This window comes from Carcharodon carcharias, chromosome 15 (genome assembly GCF_017639515.1).
Source record: "Carcharodon carcharias isolate sCarCar2 chromosome 15, sCarCar2.pri, whole genome shotgun sequence".
In the NCBI taxonomy this organism is placed as follows: domain Eukaryota; kingdom Metazoa; phylum Chordata; class Chondrichthyes; order Lamniformes; family Lamnidae; genus Carcharodon; species Carcharodon carcharias.
In genome coordinates this window covers 115,642,128-115,662,686 of record NC_054481.1, presented here as the reverse complement: position 1 = coordinate 115,662,686, position 20,559 = coordinate 115,642,128, and the positions used below count along the sequence as shown (strand labels likewise).

The 20,559-nt window shown below is 42.6% G+C and overlaps 1 protein-coding gene across 4 annotated transcripts in view; it reads right to left on the bottom strand.

Annotated features, from left to right (window-relative positions):
• pank4 (pantothenate kinase 4 (inactive)) overlaps positions 1-20,559 on the bottom strand; it is a 69,901-nt gene that overhangs the window by 29,773 nt on the left and 19,569 nt on the right. For all 4 annotated transcript variants that reach the window (XM_041205940.1, XM_041205937.1, XM_041205938.1 and 1 more), the window contains 6 exons: positions 12,302-12,485; positions 11,417-11,509; positions 9,706-9,859; positions 5,568-5,749; positions 5,279-5,360; positions 4,345-4,445 (listed from right to left, as the gene is read on the bottom strand). In XM_041205940.1, the coding sequence (XP_041061874.1) occupies positions 4,345-4,445; positions 5,279-5,360; positions 5,568-5,749; positions 9,706-9,859; positions 11,417-11,509; positions 12,302-12,485 (796 nt within the window). The remainder of the gene's footprint in view (positions 1-4,344; positions 4,446-5,278; positions 5,361-5,567; positions 5,750-9,705; positions 9,860-11,416; positions 11,510-12,301; positions 12,486-20,559) is intronic.

The following is a 20,559-nucleotide window of genomic DNA, read 5'->3' as shown; positions in this document are numbered from 1 at the left end:
TGGGGGACTTCAATGTCCATCACCAAGAGTGGCTCGGTAGCACCACTACAGACCAAGTTGGCTGAGTGCTAACGGACATAGCTGCTAAAGTGGGTCTGCGGCAGGTGGTGAGGGAACCAAGAGGGAAAAACACACTTGACCTCATCCTCATGAACCTGTCTGCTGCAGATGCATCTGTTCATGACAGCATCGGTGGGAGTGATCACCGCACAATTCTTGTGGAGACGAAGTCCTGTCTTTTAAAAATTTGTGGGAATGTGGGCGGTGCTGGCGAGACCAGCATTTATTGCCCATCCTTAATTGCCCATGTTCAGAGGGCATTTTTAAGAGCCAACTACATTGCTGCAGGTCTGGAGTCACATGTAGGCCAGACCAGGTAAGGATGAAAGATTTTCTTCCCTAAAGGACATTAGTGAACCAGGAGGGTTTTTAATGATAATCGACAATGGCTTCGTGGTCATCATTAGACTTTTAATTCCAGGTGTTTACTGAATTCAAAAACCACCATCTGCTGTGGTGAGATTCGAACCTGGGTCCCCAGAGCATTACCCTGGGTCTCTGGATTACCAGTCAAGTGACAAAGCCACCGCCTACTCAGGATACACTCCATCATGTTGCATGGCACTACCACCATGCGAAATGGGATAGATTTTGAACAACAGCTCAAGGCTGGGCAACCATGAGGTGCTGTGGGCCAACAGCAGCAGCAGTAGTAGTGCACTCGACCACAATCTGTAACCTCATGGCCCAGCACATCCCCCACTCTAGGATCACCACCAAGCCAGGGGATCAACCTTGGTTCAACGAAGAGTACAGGAGGGCAGGCCAGGAGCAGCATCATGCATACCTAAAAATGAGGTATCAACCTGATGAAGCTACAATGTAGGACTACTTACATGCCAAGCGCATAAGCAGGAAGTGATAAGACAAGAACTAAGCGATTCCATAACCAACAGATCAGATCTAAGCTCTATAGTCCTGCCACATCCAGTGGTGAATGGTGGTGCACACTGGAGGAGGAGGCTCCACAAATATTGCCATCCTCAATGTTGGAGGAGTCCAGCACATCAGTGTAAAAGATAAGGCTGAAACATTCGCAACAATCTTCAGTCAGAAGTGCCGAGTGAATGGCCCATCTCAGCCTCCTCCAGAGTCCCCAGCATCACAGGTGCCAGTCTTCAGCCAATTCGATTCACTCCACATGATATCAAGAGACAGCTGAAGGCACTGGGTGCTGCAAAGGCTATGGTTCCTGACAATATTCCAGCAACAGTACTGAAGGCTTGTGCTCCAGAATTTGCTGCGCCCCCAGCCAAGCTGTTCCAGTACAGCTACAACACAGGCATTTATCCAGCAATGTGGAAAATTGCTCAGGTATGTCCTGTACACAAAAAGCAGGATAAATCCAACCTGGCCAATTACTCTCTATCATCAGTGAAGTGATGAAAGGGGTCCCCAACAGTGCTGACAAGCAGCACTTGCTTAACAGTAATCTGTTCACTGACGGTCAGTTTGAGTTCCACCAAGGTCACTCCACTTCGGACCTCATTACAGCCTTGGTAAATACATGAACAAAAGAGCTGAACTCCAGAGGTGAGGCGAGAGTGACTGCCCTTTACATCAAGGCAGCATTTGGCCGAATGTGGTATCAAGGAGCCCTAGCAAAACTGGAGTCAATGGGAATCACGGGGAAAACTCTCCACTTGTTGGAGTCATACCAGCACAAAGGAAGATGGTTATGGTTGTTGGAGGTCAATCATCTCAGTTCCAGGGCATCACTGCAGGAGTTCCTCAGGGTAGTGTCCTAGGCCCAACCATCTTCAGCTGCTACATTAATGACCTTTCTTCCATCATAAGGTCAGAAATGGGGACGTTTGCTGAAGATTGAACAATGTGCAGCACCATTCGTGACTCCCCAGATACTGATGCAGTCCATGTCCAAATGCAGCAAGTGCTGGACAATATCCAGGTTTGGGCTGATAAGTAGCAAGGACTTTGCGCCACACAAGTGGCAGGCAATGCACACCTCCAACAAAAAAGATTCTAACCGTCACTCTTTGAAATTTAATGGCATTACCATCACTGAAACCCCCACTGTCAAGATCCTGGAGGTTAGCATCGACCAGACGCTGAACTGGACAAGCCATTTAAATACTATAGCTACAAGTGCAGGTCAGAGCCTAGGAATCCTTTAGCGAGTAACTCACTTCCTGACTCCCCAAAGCCTGTCCACTAACTACAAGGCACAAGCCAGGAGTGTGATGGAATACTCTCCGCTTGCTTTGACGAATGCAGCTCCAATAACACTCAAGAAGCCCGGCACCATTTAGGACAAAGCAGCTGCTTGAATGGTACCCCATCCACAAACATTCACCCCCTCCACCACTAACAAACAGTGGCAGCAGTGTGTACTACTTACAAGGCGCAATGCAGAAACTCACCAAGGCTCCTTCGACAGCACCTTTCAAACCCATGATGTTACCATCTAAAATGACAAGGCAGCAGATACATGGGAACACCGAGATCTTTAAGTTCCCCTCCAAGCCAAACATCATCCTGACTTGGAAATATATCGCCGTTCCTTCACTGTCACTGGGTCAAAATCCTGCAACTCCCTCCCTAACAGCACTGTAGGTGTGCCTACTTCACATGGACTGCAGCAGTTCAAGAAGGCATCTCACCATCACCTTCTCAAGGGCAACTAGGGATGGGCAATAAATGCTGGCCTAGCCAGTGACATCCACATCTCGTAATAGAATAAAAAGGACATACAGTCAGGAAAAAAATACCTCACATCTAGGACATGTGACTTGATGCCACATCCTGTGATATATAGTAGCTACCTGTAACATGATTTGAGGCAAAAGTACCACAGTTTCACACAAGATGTGCATGAAGTGGCAAGAACGCCTGTGTCTATGCATACATCAGCGACAACTAGTGACCTGAATTATTCATGTTATTTCAGAGATAAAAGAAATGTACTGAAAACAGCCTTTGTACAGAGTAATGTCCAAGTCTCGAATGCTCTGTACACATTTACATTGAAGCAAGAATTAACATGTAATTTCAAAAACCATTATAAACAAGGGCAGATGGTGGTGTGGTGGAAATGTCACTGGACTAGTAATCTAGAGACCCAGGCTAATGCTCTGGAAACATGGGGCAGAATCTTACGACAGCGGGATTTTACGTTCTCGCTGTCGTCAATGAGATTTACAATGGCCCACCGCATTCAACAACCCCATCCCTGCCAAAACGGGGCAGTAAAATTCTGCCCATGGTTTCAAATCCCCCATGGCAGTTTTTGGAAGTTCAATTAAAATATGGAAATGAAAGCTAGTTTCAGTCATGGTAACCATGAAACTATCATTGATTGTCATAAAAACCCATCTGGTTCACTAACATCCTTTAAGGAAGGAAATCTGCCATCCTTGCCCAGTCTGGCCTATGTGTGACTCCAGAATCACAGCAATGTGGCTGGCCCCTAACCGCCCTCGGCAATGGCATACCAAGCCACTCAGTTCAAGGGCAATTAGGGATGGGCAACAAAAGCTGGCCTTGCCGGCAATGCCCACATCTCATGAAAGAATAAAGGAAAAAAATAACATTTTTGAAATCTTCTGGAAGAAATAATTAATGTGCAAAACATGACACAGTAACTGGGTAGACTGAAGGGGGATCTGATGATTTGAGGCAAGGGTTTTTTTCCCTTTCCCTTCATGGCATGTTATGATAAAAAAATACGCTTCCTTGGGAAATAAAGGTTCGCTTCAGAATAAACCAAACTGCTATTAACAGCCTTGACGTGAACGAATTTATGATGGCTCCAAGGCGTATTTATACTGCAAATGTAGTCCCTCCTACTGTGGTATAAAAGTAGCCAGAATCAGGAGTTATGGCCCAATGCGATACCAACCAGAGCTAAGTGGAGCGGGGCTCCCTGGAGGAAGAAGCCTCCTGCATCTCTCCAGTGTCAGGTTGAGCCTCCACGCTGTATTTAAACTACACTCACGTTGAATTTATATGCCTGAAGTGCTCATCATATTAATCTGCTACATCAGAAAGCATAATAACTGAAGACTTTCTGCAAATCATTTGAAACAAATTACACAAATTTTGAAACAACATAGATACGTTTTTGTTTGTCTTGCTGTAGGAGAATGTTAAATGTCACTTTAACTCCCTGCTTCCGAGGCAACTGCTCTTAATTTAAATAGCAACTACTTAAAGAGAACGACAATCTGGTGAATGCCCATTCCATAGACTAGTCTTTTGAAGTTACCAGGTTTTATAAAACTCACGTGGTTCATAAAATACATGATTCTCATGACAGATGCATACCGTTCCACTTCGTGTTCGCTGCATTGGATGTATATCAGGGGAACTGTTCATTAAGCCTGAACTGCCAGCATAGTTCTCTCCCCAGCTATACTGATTAGGGTCTGAAAAATAAAAAACAATAGAGTAGAAAGTGCGCAACTTAGCAGCAGGATGTCTGTTTTTCTGGGAACAAAGAAAAATTTGGAGAAACTACACTGAACTGAAATAGATTTTCTATAACTAATAAACACTCTGGGAATCCCTCTCAGTGCTGCCTTGGAGTATCAGCCCCAATTACATGTTCATGGTCCTGATGTGTGGCTTGAAGCAGCAAACTTCTGCCTCAGGAAGTAAGGATGGCACCAGCTAAGCCAAGCCAACCGGTGGCACTGAGTGTTTAACTGAAGCTAAATTATTAGGACAGTTTGTATAGACTAGGTTTGTATTCCCTGAACATTGAAGCACAAGGGATGATGTAAATGAGGTGCTGAAAATAAACAAAGAAGTTGAGAGGGCAGATAGAGAGAAACAATATCCTCTGGTGGGAAGAGTCTAGAACAAGATGGCATAGCCTTAAAATTAGAGCTAGGCTGCTCAGGTTTGATGCCACGTAACATTTCTACACAAAGGGTAATGAAAAGTTGTATCCCCCCCGCCCCCCAGCTCCTCCCCCCACCTCTCCCGAAACAGACTGTTGAGGCTGGGGATCAACTGCAAGTTTCAAAACTGAAATTGATAAATTTTTGTCCGGCTATGGTATAAAGGGTTAGAGAACCAAGGTGGGTGCATGGTGTTAAAATGCAGATCAGCTATGATCTAATTGGATGGCAGAACAGGCCGAAGCGACTGAATGATCTATTGCTGTTCTTATGACCCAACCACAATGCAGGAGTGAGAACAACATGCCAGATTTTACCACAACTGAAAGGGTAATGCACTGAAAACAGATACTTACTGTCCTCTTCTGCTCCCTTTAGAAAAGCCCCAATGGCACCAAGGTATCCTTCATGTCTCAAAAACAATGCCTGAACTTCACCCTAACAACCAAGTGAGACAAAACCATTAATAAACCAATCAATGACAAATTTGCTGTTACACAGTAACTTCATGCAAATAGATTCATTGTATAGAGGTCAGGATAGCTGGATTCATGGTAAGAGTTAATGTTAAACAATTTAGGTACTTTCATCAAAGACTTCAACGAAATAAGTACCCACGCCCATGCCTCCACCCACAATCTTTACCTTTGTGAAGTAGTTGATACTATAGGTAATGGTGTGCATGGTAACTGGGTGGCCTCGGATAAAGAAACCACCAAAGTAGACTCTGCTGAGGTTGTGAAGCTTGGCATACAGGCAGGCCAGCTGTCCAATGTCATTGCTGATCATATGGAGTAAACTCTTTGCCATGTCCTCTTTGGTGAACTCTAAACACAAATAAAAAAGACATTTAATGATCTATAAGGTTGGGTGGAAAGGCGAAAGCGGAGTGGGAAGAGTGCGGTTCATATTTATTAAACATTACTAACTTCTTGCAAAGTTCCAGAATTTCAACCAATGTCTTACAAAACAGCCACCATAAAGCAAAGGTGTTCAGGCCTTCACTTGAATTATCACATAGGGAGCTACTAATTGCAGTCATATCACTACAGGTCCAGCTGTCCTCAATTCTACACCAAATTAGTGATTTGACTGAGGGGTGTCACAGGAGAATTGACAATGGAGAATGGGACACTGGTGTAAAAGTAGTACACCCTTCTTAGCTTGGGCCTTAAGCATTGTTCGGTGAAAGAGCGAAGAAGCTTAACTCTGCATGAAACCAGGCTACGCCAGATATAGAAAGCAATAACAAAGATTCTATACACCTAAAGTAGGGGCAGAATTTTCCCGTCGGTGAGCTGGGGGGCGGGGCCCGCTCGCCGACGAGGGGGGACAACTGGGCGGAACCCCCAACATCATCCCGCCCCATTTAAATATTCAGGAAGGCGGGCGGACAGCGTGATCAGCTGTCCATCCACTGGCCTGTCAATGCCCAATTGAGGCCACTGACAGGGTAGTTAAACCAATTAAAGGCCCTGCCCGTCCAACGTTAAGGCTGGCGCGCAGGCCAAGAGCCCCAGTGGGCTTCTGAAAATAACATGAAACCTCATCCGCCGGCGGGATGAGGTTTCATGTCTGTTTTAAAAAACTTTCATAAAGTTTTTGTGATATTTATTAACATGTCCCATCTCGTGTGACATTGTCAAGAGTGGAACATGTTAATGATTTTTTTATTGTTCTGTTTTTAAAGTTTCAAAAACTTTCAGCGATCTCCCTGAGGCAGCACTTAGTCTCAGGGAGATGTGTGCTCTTTAGTGCGCATGCACTCTCGCATTTGGGGAATGCATCCCACCCCTCTGCCCGCACAGGGAAGCGCACAGTGCTTCCCGTCGGGCGTCACGCTGGGCGGGCCTTAATTGGCCCACCCACTTAAAATGGCGATGGGGCCCGTTTCGGGGCCGGGGACTGGCTGCTTGCCCGCCCGTCAAGGGCAAAATTCTGCCCTAGGAGCTATTCCATTCTCAGCACCAACGTTTCCCACCTTAATGAGCTTAAAACTTAAAAGTAAAGATAAAGGTAATAGGTCAAGTAAGAGTTTTTGCTCTGGATTCTACCATCATCACTTATTTATGATCTGTCATGTTCTGTACAAAATTCAGCTTGAGGTATAATTTTGCATTTCATTACTGAAGCAGGCTAATGGTAGCTCTATTGGGCAAGATGATAGAATAGCAATAACTTCTAACATCGTTACTCAGCTAATTGCATTTCATAGACTGAGTACATCTATAAAATCATAAAAAATAGGAACAGGAGTAGAGCCTGTTCCACCATTCAATATGATCATGGCTAATTTACTGCCTCAACTTCACTTTCCTGCCCGCTCGCTATATCTCCTGATTCCCTGAGACACCAAAAATCTGTCTACCTCAGCCTTAAATATACTCAATTGTGGGGCATCCATAATTCCTTGGAGTAGACAATTCCAATGATTCACATCCCTGAGTGAAGAAATTTCTCATCTCATTTCTAAATGATCAACCTCTTATTCAGAGACTGTCCCTGCATTATAGATTCCCCACCCAGGGGAAAACAACCTCTTTGTCTACCCTGTCAAGCCCCTTCAGAATCTTGTATGTTTCAATGAGATCACCTCGCATTCTTCTAAACTCCAGAGAATATAGGCCAATTTACTCAGTTCCTCATCATAAGACAACCCTCATCCCAGGAACCAATCTAGCCAACCTTTGTTGCACTTCCAATATAAGTATATCCTTCCTTAAGTGTGAAGACCAAAGCTACACACAGTACTCCAAGTGTGGTCTCACCAAAGTCCTACACAACTGTAGCAAGACTTCCTTAATCTTGCACTCCAATCCCCTTGTAATAAAGGCCAACATACCTATGCCTTTCTGATTGCTTGCTGTAGCTGTATGCTAATTTTGTGTTCCTTGTACAAACATCGTTCACCCAAGTCTCTCTGAACATCAACATTTAGAAGTTTCACAACTTTTAAAAAAAATATGGATTAGTATTTTCCCAATATCACTGTAAAGCAAACATACACAAAACGTCCTGCTCTTATAATGCCATTGTATTTTCCCCCATTACCTATTAACCTAATTTAAGTCTTGGTTTTAAGCTCCGTCTTTAGGTCTCTCTTTATCACTACCCAAGATATTGGGCAGGCATCACGCTCTCGTCCTGTCTCAATCCAGCTGTTAGTGTTGCGGCTTTGCATACACCCTGGGTACAATCAGATTTAGTGCATTGTAAGGCTCCCATTTCCCAGTAATGTGTGGGGAACTTCCTGTCTTCTCTAATTTAAAACTCACCCTCCTCTAATTCCAATTTGCCCATCCAAGGCGGATCCATCAGTCAACAGGTCACTGGTCTCTGGAATACTCTCCCAAAATCAATTTGTACACTTGTTCTCTCACTGCCTTCAAAAAGAAAGACTCCCAAGGATCCTCCTCTTCCTTCCCAATTTTCTCCCTATTTTATCTGTTCTATGTCCACCAGTATAACACCATGGCTAAGATTTTGGAGAGAATTGTGTGTTGTGCTTTATAACAAAGTAAATTTAGACAGGTTTTAAAACAGAAACAGCAACACACTGCAGGCACTAAAGAAGTGCGTTAAAACCGAATTACTTCATTACTTCAAAGAGAGACAATGACTGACAACTGACTCATCCCAGAATCATTAAGTCACTGCTGTCCTTATTAATTTTGAAAATAGCAGGAAATGTCTTTAAAGCCACATCACAAAAAAGGAGCAGGGCAGCTAGTCATTTTTATTTGCATGGCCTAATGGCAAAGCACTGAATAAGTCAAAGGGACTGATTTCCCACTGATTGGGAACTTAAGAGATAAGGCCAAGTTAGTCCACAAGTCTGGGAGGCTCGCTCAACTTAAACTCCAGATCAGTAAGAATCAGGCCAGGATAAGTTATGCAAGGCCACCAAGAGGGATAGTATGGCATGATTTCTATTGTTCATATTCTCAATTAGGGTTTTGCAGTTAGTTGAATCACGTCTAGATTCGATTATGTCTTGCTGTTTGGAAATTTAAACAGCTTTGTAATTGTACCACAAAGTAATTTAATCTGCCTTAGGAAAGACTGGAGAAGTATTATGAGGGCATGTGTGCAAGATCTGATATCCAGTTCAGTTACAATGGAATCCTATTGGTATTCCCAGAGTTAGACTATTGCATAATTAGATATTATGCAGTACGGTAAATCTTTTGAACACAAATCACTCCAACTGCTTACACAAGTGGCACTCACTGTTGTTCCTGAAAAAATATCTAAAGCAGATCTGAAAGTTGTACTGTCTACCCTTTCCTTGAGCATCCAGGATGTTGTTTTTCATGAAGTGTTACATAAATACACGTATGCATAAAATTTGTGAGAAGCTGCTTTTTACTCATATCTACCATTTTGTTAAAATCAGCAAGAATAGGAATTTCACTTCCGCACTTCATGTACTGTAACTCCAACTGCAGAAGACCACCCCATGACTATTTCCATTTCCCACTTCAGCTACCTTTGTCTGAGTGAGAGGAACAAATTAGTATCAATTTATCATCAGTTCTGGATTGTGAAATTGTGCTTACTGAGAACTGGATCAAGACTATCCAAATTTACTTCACATAGGAATCTCACAGACAGAAAGAGAGATTTTCATCCCACAAATTTGGGCTGGATTCAAAACCAAGTATGAAAGGTAAAAACCAAATTCAATTACTAACTACCTCTCCCCAAACAGTAATTTCAAGAAATTGACTCCAGCTGAAGAGGATGTAAGGCAAGACACAGATAATCATCAAGATGCATTCACCTTTATCAGTAGTGGCAGATTTTCCAAAGCTACTGGCTATAAGATCCCCAGTGAGCCCAAAGGATTCATATGCCCCTCCATAAATGTCACGAACTAACATGTCCACGTTGGTGTGCTGCCCTTTTGATGCAAGTTGCAATAATTCATCAAATCGCTGGAGAAAGAAAATATAAGTTAACTGTAAGCCATAATCAAATAAGTCAGCCTTTGAGGCAGAAGAGTCGAGATGAGAGGAATGCAGGAAACAGCTTTTATGAAACTTAAAATGCCATGAGTTTAAATAACATGAATTTTACAGCCCTTTGTTTTCTAATTGCTACACACATAAGGAACGCCCAAAGTGAAGGAAAATCCTGAACTTAAAATTGCAAATCATGTTCACTGAGTGCCCCCTTTGCTTACCTTCCTCCTTCATTGACTCCTTGATGAAATATAGGTCCATAAATGCCAGTTGACCGACTGCACCTCAGTCATCAGTCTTTGCTTACTCAGGTAGTGTCATCACCCTTATCCTGTCCTCACCCTGGGTTGTACTGCCTTGTCTGCACTGGTTTGGATGAAAAATGATCAAGAGCAGGAACAATGACCAATTCTGCTCTCACTAATCCAGTAAAGGGAAGCAAATTATAGTACCCCTTCTCCACCCCACAGCAAAGTTCAATTTGCTCAGGAGAGTCTGGGGATTAAGCCTCATCATCTGGGTCTTCATCTAAATTTATCTGGGTCAAATTATTTCCTCCCGCAAAATTGGGTCACCATACATCCATTGAGGGACCATGATAGGAACCAGCAATCCCACCAATGATTCTCTTCCAACTGCGCTCAACAATCACGTACACAAGGATAATTTTGGCTGAATTGTGCTCAGCTTAACCATCAGTATGTGGGAGGTGCTTTCCTCACTGTTTCAACATTACCCACTGATGACAAAGCATTGATCACTTTTGCTGATCTCTGTGGGGTTGGGGGGGGCATGGCAACAATATTCTAAACAAGATATCAATTGAAAGAAGCAACAGAAGAGATAGCAGGGAGCAGCATTGGAGCAAAGTGGAAAATTTGCTGAATTACAAGCAAAGCAACTAGTGGAAACTGACTGCATTTTAACTGGTAACCTCAAGAGAAGAGAAGAGCTGCCATCATTATCAGTGTTGTGGTAAAACCTCAGGACTCATTAAGGCATCAGCAAGCATCTTGCTGCCGAGTCAGGAGGACTTGGGTTCGACTCTCACACCAGAGACTTGAGCACAAATGCAACAGTGAGGGACTCTTGCATTGGCAAAGGTGCCATCTTTCAGGTGAGGCATTAAAGCTTGGCCCCATCTGCCCTGTCAGATGCAAGTAAAAGATCATGGCTATCCTAAATTCCACCGTACTTTGAAGAAAGGCAGGCATGTTACTCCTACTTTACTAGTCAATGTGCGCCCTTCAGTGCTGTGTGCAGATTGGCTGCCACGTTACATTAAAATTGATTAGACTTCAAGAATACTTGGGAGTCATAATGTCATGAAAGACATGCAAGTTTAAATGCAAGTTTTTTCCCCCTTTTTACTGCACATGGGGAGGAGGCAGTCATCCTAGGCTCCCAAATGCCTGAAGACAGAGCTGCTGATGCCTGAAGACTGTTTCAAGTCCATATTCCTGACTTCAACTAGGCATGTGGCGAGGAGAGGATACATAAAAGACAAAAACAGGGGGAAAAAATGACCACCTTTGTTTTTGTCAGCAAGGCTCCGAGCCCCCAAAACGTACCACCACCTATCGAGCTTCCTCCAATCCGCTCAAATTGGTCTTCAGACTCCACCTGCATGGATGAGAGGAATTAGAATAAACAGAGTTCATTTCACTATTTCTAACCCACTTTGAGACCTACAAGGCAATGTATAACTGTAGGTTTTTTTCAGTATTACTGAACCAGACAGACCTGTTCTTTTCAAAAAGGTTTAAAGTTGCATTCATTATTGAAGCATGCAGATCGGAATGTTAACTTGAGAAATCATTGATCTGTTTACTATTCAGGATTTATATGTTGAAAGAGCAAATTAGCTGATCTCAGCAGCACATAAGTTGAATGCCACAACTAGCCTTTGTGTTTCCAGGATGGTGAAGGGGATGAAATCCAAGATTCCAAGTATTTGATACACCTATCTGGAAACTGCACATGCACCTCGATGATAGCAGGATTGGGTTCAGCCCTGATGTTTTCTTCAATTAAATAGCCAGCTGATCCTTACTTGAGGCTTAAAAAATGACCACTTTAGCAAGGTGCTAGAAGGCTGCCAGCTCCTATTGGCACTATTCCCAAATAACAGTCAGTAGCTTGACAAGTTAAGGGCAGAAAATTAGAAGAAAGGTGAATATCAGCCTTAGAAGATCACAGCCACAATTCTGCATCAATAACCTGTGCCAGCCCTGTTTTGAAAGCTAATGGAGAAAAGATAGTAATTAAGAGAAAAAGCAACATAGTATGTATACAGCTGTGTCCTTTGCAGATGTATGATAATTTAGTGGAATGCACCTTTTCATTCCTTAAATGAATGTTGCGCTTTTGTCAGTTACTGATAGCACCGAATTATTCTACATAGATCCCACTTACCCGGACTATAGATACTCCTGACCCAATGTTCACCAGCAGGTAGGGGAAGATATCTGGGTGCGTTGTCTGAAAACGAAATTCAGGGTCTGCATGCTTCACGTACACAAAGGCCTCATGTGGGATATTTCGCAGTACAAAGTTGCAACCTTTGATTAAGCAAGTCATTTCATCTTCCTTATCCACTCTGCAAAGAAATTGAAAAAAAAATCTGGTCTCACTCATTTGGAAGGCCAAATCTACCTTGTAATCTGTCCCATCTCAAAGGGAACCAACTTAAAAAGAACTGGAGGCTAAAATAGTGCACTGTCCCAAGTGTGTGAAGAACACTGTTTCTTTGGTTTTGTTAGTGCAATGTATTCTCATGAACAGTACAATCCACACAAACCTGACAAAACATATGTAACTCTCCATTCCACCACACAACCTCCTATCACATCTCACTAACAGCAACTCCCTCCCTACCTGTAAAACCCCCATCAAACTCTATCCTTTAACCATTCCTTCTGCAACCTCTCAGTAGTTTTCCACCAGTGTGCACACCCTGGGAGGCTCCAGTGCCCCTGTATAAGGTATTTGTAAATAATATAAAATATCTTTATCAAATTTATTTTAAAAAGCTAAAATGAAGTGTACGCTACTGGAATATGGTGCTTAGAGCTTCAGAATAAGGAATAATTATTGGGTAGAAGTGTATAGTAAGGTAATTAACTCACTTAAGGGGTCAGAGTCTCGAATATACATAATTCTTTTTCCCCAAAACACAGTTCACAAATTGAGAGCCTTCCTTTATTTTTCATTTCTGAACAATGAACATTCCCCATGTTAACTGACAGGGAAAAGGGAGCATTTTGTACGGTTATAATTGGAGAACGGTTTGACTGAAGAACATGACATGATTTGGAGATATTGGACTGATGGCATAATAAATACTGCAGATGGGAGTATAAAATTACAAAAGAGACATCAATAGATTGAACGGGTAAAACTTAGGCAGATGAATTTCAACACCATTAAGCATAAGGGTTAGACAATAAAGAGAGTTTTGCTACAACTATACAGATGTAGTCCAGCCAGGGCTTTGGAGTAGTGTACACAATTCTGATCACCACATCAGAGAAAGGGTATATTGGTGTTGGAAGCAGTACAGCACAGGTTCACCAGAACATTATCAAGGCTCAGGGGGTTAAGTAATGAGGAGAATACAAACTAAGTTTGTATTCTCTAGAATATAGAAGGTTAAGGGGTGTTTTGTTTGAGGCTTTAAGGATTTTGATGGAATCAACAGGGTAGATGGAGAAAACTTTTCCCGCTGATAAGGGACTCTGCCTTGATTACATATCTACTAAAGTAAGGTTAGTGCGGAACACTCTCCCACAAGAAGCAGTAGTTGCTAATTCAATTAATAATTTTAAATTTGAAAAGGATGGATTTTTACGAGCCAGGTATATTAAGAAATATGGGGTTGGGATACAGATCAGTCATGATCTCACTAAATGCCTGAACAGGCTCAAGGGGCTGAACGGTCTATTTGGGTTCATGTGTTACTATGATATCCAGTAATGCTGTTTCTGTCAGACAAACTCATTTTCCAGAAGCATAATACCAAATACTGTAGCATAAGGAGGTCATAGAAACACAGGAAGGGAAGTAAACAGTTTCATTCCTTGAACATGCTCTGCCATTCAGCAAGATCATGGCTGATCTGTGGCCTAACTCCACATGTCTGCCTTTGCCTCATATCCCTTAACACATTTAGTTAACAGAAATTTGCGCATCATTAAGATTATGACAGGTTACCATATCTGAAAACTGATTCAGTGTCATCAGGAGGCACTTGGAGAGATGGTGGCAAAGTGATAATGTCGCTGGACTAATAATCCAGAGGCCCAGGCTAATAATCTGGGGACACAGGCTCAAATCCCATTATGGCAGCTGGTGGAATTTAAATTCAATTAATAAAAACTGGAATTGAAAGTTTGTCTCAGAATTGCTGTAAAAAAACTGATCTTGTTCACTAATGTCCTTGAGGGAAGGAAATCGGGCATCCTTACCCAATCTGGCCTACATGTGACTCCAGACCCACAGCAATGTGGTTGACTCTTAACTGCATTCTGAAATGGTCTAGCAAGCCACTCAGTTCAAGGACAAATAGGGATGATCACCAAATGCTGGCCTTGCCAGCAACATGAAAGGATAAAAAAAAACTTACTTTGGGACTAGCAACAGGGGAAAGACAATAACATCTCATTTCAATAGGTTTCTCAGCTTAACAGCCTGATATCACACTCAGCTCACCCCATTCACACAGAATTGACAGCAATATTTTAAGCTTAACAAGGCTTTTATGGCCTGATCAACTAAAGCAGCCTTGTTAAGAATTAAACACATCAAAATGATAGATTACATTTCCTTTGCATACATCAGCTTGTTGCATAACGACGAAAACGTACTGAAATGCAGTCCAACCAATGATGCTTCACCACTGCACCTACCCAGATCTAATTCCAGTTAAAGGAATCATTACTCTCTTCTACAAATAGCCAAAGCTTTAAAACTAGCTACATGCTGATTGTGGAAACAATATCAATCAAGATCCCTAAATTCTTTCATTTCTACAAAACGTGACTTTTAAGCAGAACGGGGGTCCGAGGAATGGCAATGAAGCAGCAAAATTATCTCATCCCCCAACACCATTGAAATACTTACTTATCATTTCAGTAACCTCCAAATTTAGCTTCTCCAAGGCCTCCCCTGGCTCCATCCCGGACAAACTACAACTTCACAGAATCACACAGTGCAGAAGAGGCCCTTCGGCCCATCGAGTCTTCACCAATACGTGAGAAACATCTGACCTACCTACCTAATCCCATTTACCAGCACTTGGCCCATAGCCTTGAATGTTATGACGTGTCAAGTGCTCATCCAGGTACTATTTAAAGGATGTGAGGCAACCCACCTCCACCACCCTCCCAGGCAGCACATTCCAGACTGTCACCACCCACTGGGTAAAAAAGTTTTTCCTCACATCCGCCTTTAACCTCCTGCCCCTCACTTTGAACCTATGTCTCCTCGTGACTGACCTTTCAACTGAGGGGAGCAGCTGCTCCCTATCCACCCTGTCCATGCCCCTCATAATCTTGTACACCTCGATCAGGTCGCCCCTCAGTCTTCTCTGCTCCAACAAAAACAACCCAAGTCTATCCAACCTCTCTTCATAACTTCAATGTTTCATCTCAGGCAACATCCTGGTGAATCTCCTCTGCATCCCCTCCAGTGCAATCACATCCTTCCTATAATGTGGCAACCAGAACTGCACACAGTACTCCAGCTGTGGCCTCATCAGGGTTCTATACAACTCCAACATGACCTCTCTACTTTTGTAATCTATGCCTCGATTGATAAAGGCAAGTGTCCCAAATGCCTTTTCACCACCCCACTAACATGCCCCTCTGCCTTCAGAGATCTATGGACACACACGCCAAGGTCCCTTTGTTCCTCAGAACTTCCTAGTGTCATGCCATTCATTGAATTCTTCCTTGTCAAATTACTCCTTCCAAAGTGTATCAACTCTCACTTTTCAGGGTTAAATGCCATCTGCCACTTATCTGCCAATTTGACCATCCTGTCTATATCTTCCTGGAGCCCAAGACACTCAACCTCACTGTTAACCACCCAGCCAATCTTTGTGTCATCCACAAACTTACTAATCCTACCCCCACATAGTCATCTATGTCGTATATATAAATGACAAATAATAGGGGACCAAGCACAGATCCCTGTGGTACGCCACTGGACACTGGCTTCCAGTCACTAAAGCATCCTTCTCTCATCACCCTGTATGTCTCCTGCAACTAAGCCAATTTTGAATCCACCTTATCAAATTACCCTGTATCCCATGTGTTTTTGCCTTCTTTATAAGTCTCCCACGTGTCAAAGGCTTTGCTGAAATCTATGTAAACTACATCAACTGCACTACCCACATCTACAACCTGGTCACCTCCTCAAAAAATTCAATCAAATTTGTTAAGCATGACCTCCCTCTGACAAAGCCATGCTGACTATTGCTGCTCAAACCTTGCCTCTCCAAGTGGAGATAGATTCTCTCCTTCAGAATTTTCTCCAATAGTTTCCCTACCACTGATGTGAGACTCACTAGCCTGTAGTTCCCTGGCTTATCTCTACAACCCTTCTTAAATAGCGGAACCACATTAGCCGTTCTCCAGTCCTCTGGCACCTCCCCCGTGGCCAGAGTGAATTAAAAATTTGAGTCAGAGCCCCTGTGATCTCCTCCCTTGCCTCACTCAGCAGTCTGGGTCACAAATCATCCGGGCCTGGAGATTTGATCACTTTTAAGCTTGCCGACACCTTCAATACCTTGTCACTCCCTTTAAAAATTTGCTCGAGAACCTCGCAGTCTCTCTCCCCAAGTTCAATACCTTCATCCTCATTCTCTTGGGTGAAAACGGATGTGAAGTTTTCGTTCAACACTCTACCGATGTCCTCTGGTTCCACCCATAGATTGCCCCCTTGGTCCCTTATGGGCCCTACTCTTTCCCTGGTTATCCTCTTGCCATTGATATATTTATAGAATAACTTGGGATTTTCCCTACTTTTACCAGCCAGAGCTTCCTCATATCCCCTCTTTGCTCTCCTAATTGCTTTCTTAAGCTCCAACCTGCACTTTCTGTACTCCACTCATGACTCCGCTGATTTGCTTCCCTTGTTCCTACTCAAAGCCTCTCTTTTCCTTCTCAACGTATCCTGAATATCTCTGGTCATCCATGGTTCTCTAGGCTTGTTACTCCTTCCTAACACCCTGGAGAGAACATGTTGAGCCTGTACTCTCCCCATTTCCTTTTTGAATGCCCCCCACTGCTCCTCTGTAGATTTCCCCACAAATGGCTGTTCCCAGTCTACCTTGGCCAGATCCTGCCTTATTTTACTAAATTCCACTCTCCCCCAGTCCAAAACATTTTTGTAACTTGTCTATTTGCAACTTATGTAAATCTCTGTTGCTTTAAACTGTCAAAATCATCCATCAGTCCTGTCCTCAAACATGACATGTCATTGAGTTTGAATTTCCAAATTTCTCTGAAGCCTCAACACCCAATGGCCCACCACCCCCACCAAGGCCCAAACCCGCTAGAAATATCATGCTTTTGATCAACTTTCCCATTACTCCTCAGCAATAGTTTCTCCTCTGAAAAATGTCCTGGAGCTTTCACTACATTAAAAACTCTAACTAAATTCAGGTTATTGCCGAAGGGAGTATCAGATTCATGGAAGTGTTTAGGATGAATAAGCTAAAAAAAAAATGTTGTTTAGGCATATTTCCAAAGGGAAAAGTAAATTTACTTCAGGCACTAGATCAACAACATATTGCTGGCACATGCAGAAACCAAGAATATCTGTACATCTTTCAAATTTTGTTGAGAATTGTTTTTCCCCACCCATACCAATGGCACAATACCAATCCTGTCCTGCGCCCTTTAGATCGCACACAAAGGGAGGAATTTAATGTCATCTCCCGTGGCAAATTTGATGGCAGTGCAGGGCATTTAATCAGGTGCGGACCCTGTCACCTTCCCACATCTGCCCCCATTAAGTCCGTGGCGGGACGTTCATGGACAGCCATGTGGGAAGCCCGAAAAGCAAACTCTGTCGAAGTAACTTGCGGATTTCCAGGGGAGGTCCCTTATTCAAAGGCACTCAGCGTTGGAGTGGGGTTGGAGGAGGTGTCACCGAGAGCCACCCCGCTGCCTTTGCTGTCGACTTCCCTTCCTCACGACCCCTCCACCGCCATCATTTAGCTGTGGCCTGGGTCCCTCAGCAATCCTGGGCCTCGGGTGGATGCATTACCAACAACCACCACCATCTCCCTGGTGGAGCTGCCAAGCTATGAAGAGCTACTTTACCCTGGGGAAGGCCCACTGCTGCCCAGTTAAGTCTTTGATTGGCACTTAATGCAGTGTGCCTTTCTGAAAAGACGCAAAGTGAGAATTTTGCTGGATCGCCAGCCAGCAGGCAAGGTCCCCGTTACCTACATTAAATTCTGCCCATAGTCTAACATAGATTTTGTCTTTAAGTGTAATGGGGAAATTTATAAAGAAACAAAGGCCATCACTTGGAATATACATACATTAGATACCAGAGTCAGATAGGAGCATCTTAAGTGGCTTGTGTGTCAAATCACCTTGGGATTACTTAAAAGCAATTAGGCTTTGCAGGTTTAAAACAAAACCACTTCATAATCACAAATTGTACATTTCACCCCATAACAATACCATGCAAAAAAACTGAGATACAACAGCACACAGTCCATTGTATCTGAATACTGCCTGCTTTCCTCCATAACACTGACTGGTAATAAAGTTGCACTCAGCCTAAAAAAAGGCACACAGCCATACAATTATACCTATGGAACTTGACTTACAATGAGTCTGTGTTTTATATCAACAGAAGCTTTGCAGTATATAATGCAGGGTGTATTACTTGCTGCTCATGACCTTATTCCCATTATGACTAGAGTCCAATTATGGTTAAATAATTACTGGATGAGGTCAAAAATTTAAGAGTTCTTCAGGCTGTTGACCAATGCTCAAGATGAATGACCTGGCTAGCTTGGGTTCTTTATTTAAAAAGTGCATTCCAAAGATCAGGCAGACATGCCAGATATTCCAACTCACGTGTTAATATATATTTTTAAAAGTGTCACAGACAAGAAAAGAAGAAACAATTTAGCATTATTATAAACTCAGCAAATGTCCCTATAGCATCCCTCATCCTCGGTTTAAAGGTGTACTATTTTATAAGGAAAGAGTCATTAAACCATGCAAAATGTACTGCGTTATTCTTTCACTAAAGTGCAGTCACACATCACTTTAGATTGGGGCTGAATGTTTTAGTATTATAGTGGAGGTCTGGGCTCTAATCCAAAAATACATAATGAGGCTTGGCTGAGAGCCCAGAAATCTATTAGCCTGTTAAACACCTGAGCCCCAGGGAAAACAAAGCTTGATTGACAACTCTGGCTCTCTGATCTATGCTGTCAATTGCACAATACTTATTTACACAAGATGAAAAGAGGTTTCAAGTGCTTGCCCTTTCTGCTATTGATACTTTAAACGGTCTGGACCACTGACACTTTTATTGGCCTGTAGTCAAAAGTAGTATTTTGTTTAAGGAAGTTATCAATAAGTAACTTTTTTAAACTTTTTTTATACTTTTTTATAAGTCACTATAGCATTCACTGGTTCCACACAGTGTATACTGGGTGAATGGGCATTAAAGTGCCATCCCTTGGCATGGGAGGCATGAGGACGACCATTTGAACTTACCTTTCAAAAAGTTCCCACGTAGACAATGGTTTCCAACACTTCTTGAGGTGCTGTGAATCATGACTCTTTGAAAGGCTGGCACAACTCCATGAAAATTGAAGAGGAGCAGGACACACATGTTCCTGAAATGGAGCCAGCCAGGTCAGGAATGCAAAGTGCAGGCTCATGACCCAAACTATCCAGAAAATTTAAAAGGCCCTGATGAAAATCGGAAACCCCAGGAATGGAGTCAGGTTTCTCTGAATCGGGTTCCGGCTGCCATTTTTAAAGGTCTGTGGAGTCTCCCTAACTCTGCGAAAATCCAACCCATAGTCTTTCCTTCAAAACTAATTCCTTCAGGAGATGGAGAAACTGAATAAAAATTGGTAGAAAGCAATGTTTAATAATGCAAAACATATTAATGTTTTTAACTGGATCTAACTTGAACATGCCACTGACCCAGCAGTATGCCAATTAAGGACTATTAACATAAGCCCATATTCAGAGAGCACGGTATTAATTCATGTCTTTATTAACCCATGATTTAGTTAAATATCAAACCAGAAGCAGAACATGATTTCAGGTTGTTGCCTCACAGCAGAAAGCAAGAGGGCTGTATAAACATTTACCTTTTGAATGCTAAATGATTATACAATGGATAACTCAAAGAGTAACTTAAGAAAACGTCTCTTGCAATGCAGCAAAAACCACATAATTCACCATTGACATTTTCAAAGGTGAAGTTCATCGTCTGCCTAAAAGAGGATATATACCAACAAATATTTGATTTCTAGCCACCAAAAAATTTTTGATTTCTATTCCAAGTTTAAAAACATAATTTCAGTATGCATAATCATAAGTACTAAACAAAGGAAATAAAGAATTTGCACTTATATAACACCTTTCCACGACCTTGGGTTTTCCCAAAAGTCTTCACAGCCA